Source organism: Diuraphis noxia, unplaced genomic scaffold (genome assembly GCF_037042655.1).
Source record: "Diuraphis noxia isolate RWA-SAM2 unplaced genomic scaffold, SU_Dnox_SAM2 contig0002, whole genome shotgun sequence".
NCBI classification, from domain to species: domain Eukaryota; kingdom Metazoa; phylum Arthropoda; class Insecta; order Hemiptera; family Aphididae; genus Diuraphis; species Diuraphis noxia.
In genome coordinates, this window is record NW_028301712.1 from 35,972,116 (window position 1) to 35,985,181 (window position 13,066).

Below are 13,066 nucleotides of genomic sequence, written 5' to 3' on the forward strand. Positions count from 1 at the left end.
ATATTCCTGTTAGAAAAAAAGAAGGTAAATGTACCTTCCTATATTGAAATTTATTTTGATTTCAACTAAAGCATATAATATGTGTGACGTAGAAATTTAACAGTTACAAATATTTATACATATTTTAATTATTTAAAAGATTTTATTATTGAATGATTTATTATTTAAGAAACTACATAAAAATCACCCGGCTTCGACTTAAGTACCGTTGAAGTCGCTAGGTTCCCACCGAAAAAAGCTATTATATTTTTAACCCATTTATTTTATTTAATCTTACGTCTTTCATACTTTTCTTTCCTATAGAAATTGTCCAACATAATTTTAATTCCCAAACCTGACAAACCAGTGGACTTTCCTTCATAATACAGGCCAATAAGCCTATTGCCATTTCTAGCAAAAGTATTATTAAGACTAATACTCAAAAGGCTTTTACGCTACATCGTCACGAATAAGATCCTAACCAAACTCTCAATTTGGCTTTCGCTCGGCGCATAAATACATCAAGTATACAGGTTAGTTGACACAATCTCATTTTACCTAGAAAAGAAATATTACTGCATTTCTCAATATAAGCCAAGCGTTTGATAGAGTTTGGTATGAAGGCCTTTTCTTCAAATCAGAAAAAATTCTTTCCCCCTCCTTATACTTACTGCTTAAGTCTTATCTTACAAACCGTCATTTCCAAATCTGGTTTGGATCTTCTGTCTTGGAAATTGAAAAAATTTTCACTAGTGTCTCTCAGGATGGAATCCTCTCACCCCTTTTATTCAATATTTATACATCAGACCAGCCTGTCTCTCAAAATACTATAGTAGCCCGTTACGCGGATAACAAAGCTATAATCTCAATTGACAAAAATCCCCAAATTGCATCTTCAAACCTTCAAATTCATCTGAATTTAAATGTCAGAATGGTACATGAAATGACGAATCAAACCAAATTCAAATAAGTCAGGTCATACAACGTTCACTTTATGTCACTCCTCCTTCTGTCCAAATGTCTTTTTAAATAATGTTCCTATTCCAACGTCTAACACAGTCAAATACCTAGGACTCAATTTGGATAAACGCCTTACTTGGAACGCACACATCCGTATCAAAAGACTAGCCTTAAATGCCCGATTCCACAGTCTACGTCCCTTGATTACAAATAATAAACCCTCTAAACTAAAAGTTAAAGTTCTTATGCATAAAACACTTCTAAAACCAATGTGGACCTACGGTCTTCAATTGTGGGGTATCTACTGCTAAAGTATTTAATGCGTAACATTAGATTGTCAGATTTCGTGCGTTTAATTATTTCTTGTGCACGATAATAGTTAATATTTTATGATTTCGTTAAGTTGTTATAAATAATAATATAAACGTATATTAAAGAGTTAGACTAAGTTATCTGAAAATCAGACCATCACCATTTATTATTCACTCATAAACTTTTTTTTCCGATCGATTGATGTATTTACTTTTTGATACAATAAATCTTTCAAATCCAAAAACTATTTTGTTTTAAACAAAAGTCTAATGAATACAAACTTTTCTAATTTCATATACATATACAAACAAGTTTATACAAATATAACATTTATTCAGCAACATCACGGACAATTTGGGATACGTAATGAAATATATTAAAGTGAAACTCTCAAGGCTTCTCTCAAGCATTAATTTATCATTTTGCTTTTCCAACAATTTTCGTACAGAAAAAAAGTACCTAAATGGTTTCTGTTGTTACGGTATTGACCATGTAATTCAAAAAGTTCACGCTACTTTCGTGCATACAACGGTCGTTTTCAATACAAAATGTATAAATAAAAACATATGTGTAAAATATGATATTATATCATATCAGACTGAAAATCCCCGATCAAAAAACTTACAACTTATAATTCAAAACTCACCTGTACAGTTAGGGCATACGTGACCACCATAATGATCATCGGTATGTAAAACGCGACCAGTGAACCAAAGACGAAAAAAGCTCGATTGTTGATTACGCAAACCCCTGGATCCGGCATAATGTTCTTAGCATTAGATAAACCTGTAAAAGATAATATGAAATACAAAATTCAAGTCACAATGTATGTTAAAGACTTTCAATCCTTTTTTCCTGTTACCTACTCAATACAAAAGTAAACTATTTATACCACAGTATTCAATACATGAATAATAGTATTTTCAAAATATAATTTGCAATAACAGTATACAGTCACATGTGAGATTTAAGCCTTGAGTTTATTGATTGATTTTAATACTTTGAAAATCATTGGTAAGTATTTGAAGAACTTAAATGTACATTGAGTAAAATGATTTAAATATTTATTAATATTTATTTTTTGATTTAAACCTTCATAATCGTTATCAAATAAGTTATTATTAATAATAATGCCTGCACGTACTTTGTTAATAACTCTCAATAATAGAAAACAAAAACAATTAATACAAACAAGTGAATCAACCAATATATTTTGTATGCATATAAAATTAGTGTGTATCATATTATAGTTTCTATTGGAGGGTAATTCTACAAAAAGTAAGAATGATTTTAAAAACAGCTAAATGTAAATGATGGAATAATAAATTACAATAGATTTACTGTGTATAAAGTATGACTACAAATAATTAAAATACTTAAGTTTGAAATAAGCCTAATAGTAATACAAAATAAAATACTTATCACCATAGTCACAGTTCAAAAATAAGACATAATTTTAAATTTAAAAAAAAAATAAGTATATAAATTTAAAATGATAGTTTGGTATGCAAATTATTGTTATAAGTAAATATTTTTTTGTCATGTTTGTTGGAAGATTTAAGCTTATAGTTTTAAATCCAACGTTATTTGCGTTACGAATAAGGTGGGTATATACGAGGGACGGTAAAGAGGGTAGAATTTGGATCACATCAACGTTTTGTTTTAACAGTTTCCTTAAATAAATTGTTTTTGCATTTTTATGAGTTATTTTAATATACAAACTTTTTTATACGTTGGTATAGACAAAAAAAATTACCATACAACAACATTCAATAACATCAAGGAAATAAGGAATATTAAGTATAAAAATATTTAATAGAATTATATTGTCATTCATTACATTTTTAATTGTTATTTATCATACGATATCTAATAAGTAATAATTTCCCATTGATTATTAATTAAATAAATTAAACTTTTTTTACATATTGGGATAATTTACGGTTATATATCGAACATCACAATATTATACTATATAGCTCAAAAATATTTTTAATATGGAACTCATTGATGTACCAGTGATTCATGGCATACACAAAAAAGCATCATGTTCTTGCGTTTTCCTTTAAAAATCGTTTGAAATTTTCCAATTGTGACACACTCAATAAAATAAATAACCTCTGTTCGTATCCGATCGATTGATAGCCGTTCCATTTTCTTTTCATTCTTTGATCCACGCTCGTCACGGGTTCCCACTCGCTCACTCGGGCGCACACCGACACACATTATTTCCGGAAAAAAAATACATCAAGTCGAACACCCCTCGAGGCTTCGATGCAACAACTTGTTGTTAACTCACGTCTCACACAAACGCACGTCCACAAGACAGATTCGATGAGATGTGATTGTTTTTTTTTATTTTCCTTTCCTTTCCCTTTCCAGTACCAAGGCAATGCCATACTTCAGCCACACACACTCCAACAAAATAACCTATGATGATATAAATCCAATAAACGACTAGTGGCAATGATGATGGGTGTCAAGGATAGTGCTGAACGCTTGATTAAGGGATAGAACACCTGTAGAATGCCATTATAGGTAATAATAAGGTAATAATAATAGTCATATAGTCATAATAATTAATCCGAAGTTTTAAGGATAATGTAAATTATAAAACAGCAAAAATGACACAAAATGGTATAGTTCAACTACGATCTGGTACAATATTATTATGTTATACGCCAAACGAATGAAAACATCGTTTTCCTCTTTATGTTATCATAATATCATGACGTGTTATACCTACTAACTAATATCAATACTATTGCGCAGTATGTGTGTATATGAGAAAAGAAGGATTTTTCGTGCAGCTACCAAGTCCACCGCGTCGTTTCACCTTTGACTGGTCCGCCCCTATATATTATTAAAATCGTAGTGCCCATCTCTTTCCATCCCTCACCTTTTACCCTCAAAGCCCGTCGACGCACGTTCATAATTTATTATTCAAGGCGGACCGTGAGAAAAAGACAGGTGCTCGTTTGTTGTCTTTATAACCAGCTCGCCCGGTATACGCGTAGTTATATTATATTATATACCTACCTACTGCTAGACAATATAAGTATAATGTACGTTGAGAGGAGAGAAATAGAGAGAGGGAGACACAGAGAAAAGAGCTAAAATAGACTACGTGAATGTGTATTGTATTTATGTGTATGAGTGTGCGTGGCGTGGAAATATTATTACGATGGCCGTGAAGGGACGGGGAAAAACTTACCATACCGTTCGTCATTGTATATACGCAAGCCTCGAAGTAATTCAAAGGGTTGTAGGTATACACTTTTATATAAGATAAGACAAATGCATCCACGGGTAGGAGCTGAGAACTGGTGACATACCTTTATCTATCAGGGACGAGCGAAATTTGTTTTTATTTCCGTGATGCTTCGATGTCACTCGACAGGAATCGTCTAATTATCCACACGACACTCAAAACTTTTGATATATATTATAGGTACTATAATAGTGCATAGAGTGTCATTTCTTTACTCGCGATGATAGTCCATCCAACTGTTTGACGACCATATATTATATCTTTTGTTTTATTACCATCAGATTTTTACTATTATTATTTGTTTTGATTTTTTTTTTTACTTAATTTAGCATAGTATTATTGAAGAATTATGAACGGTTTATTCGATACTTAGTAAAATTGATATACATATCGATTATTTAAAACGGTATAATTTAGAAACAAATTGTAATAGGATATTATGTTTGACCAAACTAGATGGAACCAACATCGTATATTCAACTGTATTTATATATTGTCAATTTATAAACATTTTTGTAATGAATCAACTTGTTATTATAATATATAGTATGTAAAAATCTATTATTACTTCGTTTAAATATTTTAAATTTTATATTAAAATTTCCAAGGACAATACAAATTACAATAACAAAATACCCCATTTCCAAAATTACATTGTTTTAATATTCATCGTATTTTAAGTATATGGTATGGAAACTACGGCTGAACATGAAATTTATTTAATTTAAAAGTGCGTTAAATATAACTTTTCTAAAAAAAATATGCATACTTCGATTCAAAATATAAATTATTCATGTTACTCAGGTTATAGGGTAATTAAACTAAAATCAGTACCTAAAGCTTTCATAGTTAAACCCAAATAATTTGTTAAAATTATAATTTAGTCGAATACGTGGTGTATACTTACATATTTATAAAATTTAAGAGAGGTGCGTAAAATATTACACAATAATATTTTATTCTCTAGAGTCTAGATGGTATTTTATTATGCATAATTTGTTTAAACGTATTTATTATAAAATATACAGAAGACATCTGAAAATAACTGGAGTGTATAATATGTTATAAGATCAAACTTAGAGGGCTATTAACTGAATTATTTATTAGTGTAAAAAGAATTGAAAGAAACTCTAGATAGTCGAGAGTCAGTTAAAATAAGTTTTTAAGTAAGTTCAAAAAATTTAGTATTAACTATTTTTAGTGAATACATAGAACACATATTAGGTACCTTTTAGTACATTAAAAAAAATTCCAAGTTCAATTTTTTTGTGTACTAGTGATTATATATTTTTTTATTAATATTTCAGGTTATAAAATACATTTGAATTGATTTGTATTAAAAATGTTAATTTACAACATTAAATACTAATTAATAACCAAATAAAAATTAAAATCAACTAAAATCAACTAAAATCAACTATAATTTAATGAAATTTGAGTATCTTTTCTTATTTATTCAAATAAATCATGTTTTTTATATTTTCATCATTAATAGGTATGAGATAAACAAAAAACGCATAACCCACCAAATTGAATTCGTATTAGTACAAAATTGAAAATGGAACATAAAATAAAAACTTCCTAAAACCATTAAAATTATAGAAAACAATATTGTATTTGAAATCTTTAAAATATAAATAAAATGTATACTTTAGATATAGAGCTATTCTTATGTTTATTCTATACTAACTATAAAATTTTATAAAACCCTATCCCTGATTATTATATATCTATATACATTGCAACACTTTATTAATTTTTCAAAAACAAAATGTTAAAAAATCAGACAAAGTGTTCATATCAATTATCATTTATAGAATAGGTTAGGTACAAAATTATTTTCAAAAGAAAAAAATGCCTAAAACACAAAAAAAAAATGTTCATTTAGCAGACCTTAGTAAAGTTTGTTTTAAATAAAAATAGTGAACCAATCAGTAAAAAGGTTCACATACGGTATTGTAATATTATCTTGTTATTTTCAACTTTAAATTTCAAAATCAACGTGTATAAATGGTTATTTCACATATAGAAATAATCGAACAAAACCTTTTATAATCTACTTTAATTCTTACATTTCATTTAAAGAGAGTGTATGATATAAATGAATATATAATAATTTAGTTACAAAACGTGGATATTTGTAAAATAGAATTTGTAGAATTCGTTTTAACTTGTGGTTATAGTACAAGAAGTGTATTTAAATATTTAATTTACTAAAAACAAATCATTGTATCTATTTTAGTAATAATTTAAGAACTAATTGTGTAAGTAATGTTAATAAGTAATCGACGTTGAATTAATGTATTACAATATTATATTCATAACATTTATAAACTTAAGTAAAAACACACACTTATAAGTACAATATCTTACTCGCATTAAGTATGTATAAGACATAATTATATTATTTAACGAAAATAAATGGATCGGAAACTAAAAATATGAAGGCACGATAAAAAAATGTTTTGTAATAATGTTTCCGAGTACATGACGATACGTATGATATTTCTCTGACTTAACAATTGATATACAATATGCATGTATACGTATATAAATATTATAATTACCATACGATAAAAAATAATAATTTATAATGCTCTATTTGAATATAATTTTGAATTTAATTTGATTATTACACTTACTATAAAGTGATATTATGTAATGGAAGTTTATAAGCACTTACCGAGAAGTGTGACTGAAAATGATACCAAAAATGACAGAAACCAGACAACTGCGATTTTAAAACACACCAATTTCATGGTGGAATAGTGATGTCTGGTCCTAAGTGGATGTCTTATGCCCAGGTATCTTCCCAGTGATATGCAACACATGTGCATAATGCTGGAACTGCACGCAAGCACGTCGCACGTGACGTACACGTTGCACCAAGCTACACCCAGAGGCCATTCACCTGAAAACACAGAACACACATAAATCAAATTTTTATCGCTGTCGTCGTTTGGTCATGTTTGTCTATCCAAAGCAGTCCACTGCAGTGCACACAAACTGCAGTCATCTGGTGTTTATCGGAAAAAAAAACATGATTTGTAAGCCAATGGCGTTTATACAATATTTTATGCGGACATATGTTATATTACTACCGGGCTTGTGAAGTACAACGGTGTTAGGGTTCAAGGGGTAGAATGACATCCATTATGATAATATTAAATGCACCTGAAGCTTTCACCATAACACCCTCACACTTGATGAACGCCATTGATCTAAATAAATCCCTCCGTAGAAATGGGATTCTGTGACGAATGTGTAGTTTCGGAAGTGTTGATATCGAATATTTTGTATACATTATTATGTTTTTTTTTTTTTTTTTTGTGATAAACAATTATTTAAATGTATCTCATATTTTATTAGCTTCTGAATTTCGAACATTGTCAAAATACGTACAAACCATAAAAATTTGCAAATTATTTTCAATTAGAATTTAAATTAAAAATTATCATTTTAAATATAAGATTTTAAATTAATGTAATAAGATATTTTTTAAGAGTTAGGTCATCTTTATAAAAAAAAAACTACTAAAAATTCAAATTAAATTATTATGAATATTTTATGTTTAAATGATTCCTATTTTGTTGAAATTCGAAAACGAATAACTATAGATACTTGATACATACACCAAATATTTGTTTTATTTTTTCCTATACTTTCAAATTTTTTGGCTTGTTTTGAGTAGTTCACTGAAGTTTTAAATTATTTTAGTTTTTTTTTTCTGTAAATATTAATTATATGTTCCTAAAATCTTGAAAAATTAATACAATGTTCCGAGTTCTTAATTCAAGTTTATTTTGTAAGATAAAAATCTAAATAAATCATTAACACAGATTTCTATATTATAGTTATTTTAAGATCAAATTTTTAGCAAAATAGCATGCTAAATAACCAAGAATAACGACTTTAGTTACATTGTTGTAAATTAAAAATATAATTCGTAGGTACTTGAAACTTTTATGTATAATGCTGTATACAAATATGATAATATGCAAATAATATTAATTCAACCTTCTACTTTAGAAGAAATAATGACAATATAGTGTTAATATTAAATATTCTAGGCCACACAGAATTGATTTACTTAAACAATTATATTATATCATTGAATTCAAATTTAACACCATCCATTACAGTAAACCACCTGTTATCTACTGTACAGCAGAGCATCTCTCACGTTACCCATTTTTAATATCATATTTCCTGCAGAATGTCAGCATAACTTTTTTTGGATATTGTATAAAAATCGAAATTTGTACCTGAAGTTAACTATTCAAAAGTATTTGTTTGAAATTTAGTACATTAACATATTTTGTAACACTAAAACACTCATATAAAATTTAAATACTTCTAAAAAATTGAAATACTAGATACCTATACTCAGTTTTCGAATTTCTACGAAATATTTTGTAAATAATTAGAAGTATATTCTGCTTCTGAATATGAAATTAAAAATGTGTGTCATCTTAAAAAAAGTAAAACACTAATGATTACGATAGTAAATAATAAAATACATAATATATATTTTTTAAATTATATTTTATTGTGTCTTCAAATAAAAACCCCATATTATAGTTCAGCGTCAATCCATCAATCTGCTGTATATTATACGATAAACACGAGAACCATCATATTATATTATATAAATTATTAAATAATTTATAATATTATATTGTTATTCAATATGTCAATAATATTGAGTTACAAGTGTTACACGCGTGTACAATTATAACGCTTCATCATTGTAAATATTTTTTCTATTGTAAAAGTTTAATTTGTTAACATACGCATTTTCGATATTCTATAGGGGTTATGTTTCACTACTATACAATGGATACGTTATCGTTTTAAATTTTTGTGTAATAAATAAATGTATTCAGTTTCAGGCAGATAATAAACGTTCGAAAAATAATCTGTGTAAGTTAAAACAAAAATAAGAAAAAGTTTACTATGCACTCTTGGAATTAAACATCGACAGTAAAATAATTGTACGGTAACTCGTGATGACATGATTGTTAAATTTTTAGTTTTTATAATAAAAATGTAATAAAAGCTTTTTTAAACTAAACTCTTAAGTAATTTAAAAACTTTTTCAAACAAATACTAATATCAAAATAATAACAACAAATAGTAATATTGAGTACAAAAAAAATAAATATAAAATAGCTACACGGAAAAATAAAATTTTTAAGTGTATAAAAAGGGGAGGATATGGATAATCATTCCTATTCTTCAATAGCTATTATCAATTTTACTTCATCATGAGTAGGTCACAGTAAAATATATGTTAAAACTTAAATTAATTCAATGAAAAAATTATCATTGCATACATAACACGATTATAAGTGAAGAAATAACTCAGTCAGACTATATTTTTAATTATATTTTATGATACTGCTATAATTTATACTAATTCTATAATAATTCATTTTGTTATAAGTAATACGTCAGACTAAATTATTTTTTTGCCAAAACTATTGCATTTATTTTAATGTTTATTAATATAATATATATTTTTTTAGTTGTATACTAATAGCTAATAAAAAAAAAAAAAAAAAAAAAAAAAAAATATATATTTTTGCTGTACCATAATGTCATGAATAAACAAAAGCGGGTAAGTGGGTATCGCTCTGCTCTCCACATTGGCGGTGGGGTGGTCCTCTGACTAAGGTAGGTTAAATTTGAATGCTATGATAGGTATCATTGTATACGAAAAACGATTCTGAACGGAGAGAGTTTATCTGTTTAGGATATATTATAGATTATTAAACATTTTCAAATCTTAGATTTAAAAAGAAAATTGTTATGAATTTCTAGCTTAAAATAATTTGCGAATTTCCGAGATTTTTACATATGTTGTCAAAATTTAAATTTAAATGCTTGTAAAAAAAAATGTGGCTATGTATTTATTTTATTTTTCAACTGCTATTGTAAAAATATGTTAGGAGCTTTGTATTAAATTTTCATATCTTAGATTTAAAAGGAAAATTTTTTATGAATTTCTAGAATAAAATAATTTATGAATTTTCGTGATTTTTACGTATGTTGTCAAAATTAAAATTTGAATGCATGTAAAAAAAATTGTGCCTATGTATTCTTATAATTTTTTAACTGCTATTCTAAAAATATATTATGAGCCTTGTATTAAATTTTCAAATCTTAGATCTAAAAAGAAAAACTTTTATGAATTTCTATCTAAGATAATTTGAAATTGCTGTAATTTTTACGTATTTTGTCAATATTTGAACTTCAAATGCTAAAAAAAAAAATTGTGCCTATGTATTCTTATAATTTTTTAATTACTATAAGAATAATTTATGAGAAACTTTTTATTAAATTTTCAAGTATTTTGATAGGCCAAAAAAATTTTATCGACATTTCAAAAAAAAATTGAAAATTTCAGTTGTCTATAAATATCTCAAAAAAAGTGAAAATATTTTGAAAATTAAATCATGTAAAGAAAATGCCAATCTAAATAGCTTGTGAAATTTTCAAGTATCTACGACTTATACTTTTGGAATAATTACAAATATTTAAAATCGTTTGAGGATAAATGAGAAAAATGTTTGAATAGGTACTATAAAATATATAATATTGTTATTCTTTGTTTAATTAATTAATTTTGACCAGGTTTGAACTAATAATATTAAAATAATACTATTAATACTATTAATAATAATAATATAATAATACTTTTTTTTTAATACTATTAAACATATCTGTGTTCAGATTATTTTATTTTTACAATATATAATTTCTATATTAACTAGCTACAAGGAACCATGTATTAAATGTTCAAACCTTAACTATAAAGATCAAACAGTTTTTAAATTTTTAACTATAAATAATCCACAAATTCTTGCAATCCCGTTGAATTTTGTATAAATTTTAATATTTAATCACAATAACAACATAAGTTATAATCAGTTATATTGTAGGCTGTTAAACCATCTCTTTTACCCCCCGAATTAAATTGAAAAGTACTATACATTTTTATTTTTTTGCTAGAAGTAACTAAACCAACTGATTCATTTTTTTAACGGTAAAGAAATCAAAATTGAAAAATTTTATCAGTTATTTTAAAACAGGTACATATATACATAAAAATAATACATTACACCTTCATAATCTTTTTTAAATGAAGAAAGGCAATTTTCAACGTGTACACAATAAGCAAATTTGATGTATTTACATAGAATAATATAGCATGAAGAACGTGTTGAGGAAGAAACCCATTTGTAATACCTCCTTTACTAATTTAATAGATCTCTACACCATTTACGCTTTAGTCTGCGTGATGGGTTTTTTGGGAGGGAAGAAGGTGGACATAATATGTGATATTAGGGTATTGTTACGCGTGCATAAATTTCAAAAACTTAAATAACAATCTTTTGAAACGAAATAATAATAATAATAATAATTGACATACAATTCAATTTAATTTAAATCTTGATTTTTATTGTTTTATTGATAAATAAAAATGATAAAAATGTAATATATTTTACTTTTTCTTATTTGTATATTTTTTTTAATGTTACACATGCCTATATGACATTTAAAAATAATGATTTTTGTTGTTTAATTTGTGATATCCATTTATAGTTATAGAAAAATATCCTTTAGGTATACATATATATATATACATGAGTAATATTCACGTATATGGTATTACCTAGGTAATACACATTCTATTTTTATATTTGTTTATAAACTAAGTAAATAATTCTAATACTTCCTGTAGAAACATGCATATTCTTTTTACTTTTAAGTTCTTGTAGGAACTTAACGTTCCCCATTCGGATAGCCGATTGTTATGCTTTCCTATATAATATGATTTTATAGCAACAATTGACAGTTTATATAAAATGTTCCTAATTAAAAGTTTTCCAAAAATTATAATCCTATATACACTCAGACGAGTTCAAAATCGTACATTTTAATCAATTATTATCTAGTGATCACTACCAAATGGTACCAGCTTATACATTAAATAGTCAATAATATACAATGGCAATGTTATCGTCACTGTTTACCGTAGACTGAACTTAGATTATAAACATAATAATAATGATGGCATACGCGAATAGTGATAGTATTAATGCATTTTATTATGTACAAGTTTTAAATGATGTGATTTAAAATTGTTCAACGCCCTTGTGAACGAGTCTATTCCATCCGGTTAACGGAGATTGACAGAAACTTCACGAATTAATTACATTATTCATAAAATTCAATCAATATTTATTATTAATATAATATTTGATCGTATAGGAAACATAGCGTTTTACAGGTTATAGTGATTGTATCTTTAACGCCTGTCGTTAGTATCATTTAAACGTGCGTGGTAAATAAATATTTTTCTTAATCTCTTTGATTGAGTATTAATGTACTATTTTTTAAGTATGCTATTTTAGCATAATATTATTATGATATAGTTTTGGTTTTAAGTTAATTTTTTTTTAATTTTCATACTTTCTTACAAGAATTTAAATTTAAAAACACCGAAACAAGGTAAACACTTATTTTTAAAATACTATA

The 13,066-nt window shown here is 26.4% G+C and overlaps 1 protein-coding gene across 2 annotated transcripts in view; it reads right to left on the reverse strand.

Moving 5' to 3' along the window:
* 5-HT2A (5-hydroxytryptamine receptor 2A) overlaps nucleotides 1-13,066 on the reverse strand; it is a 94,639-nt gene that overhangs the window by 33,066 nt on the left and 48,507 nt on the right. For both annotated transcript variants that reach the window (XM_089219991.1, XM_089219990.1), the window contains exons 3-4: nucleotides 7,206-7,433; nucleotides 1,898-2,037 (exon numbers count right to left, since the gene is read on the reverse strand). In XM_089219991.1, coding sequence (XP_089076117.1) covers nucleotides 1,898-2,037; nucleotides 7,206-7,433 — 368 coding nt within the window. The remainder of the gene's footprint in view (nucleotides 1-1,897; nucleotides 2,038-7,205; nucleotides 7,434-13,066) is intronic.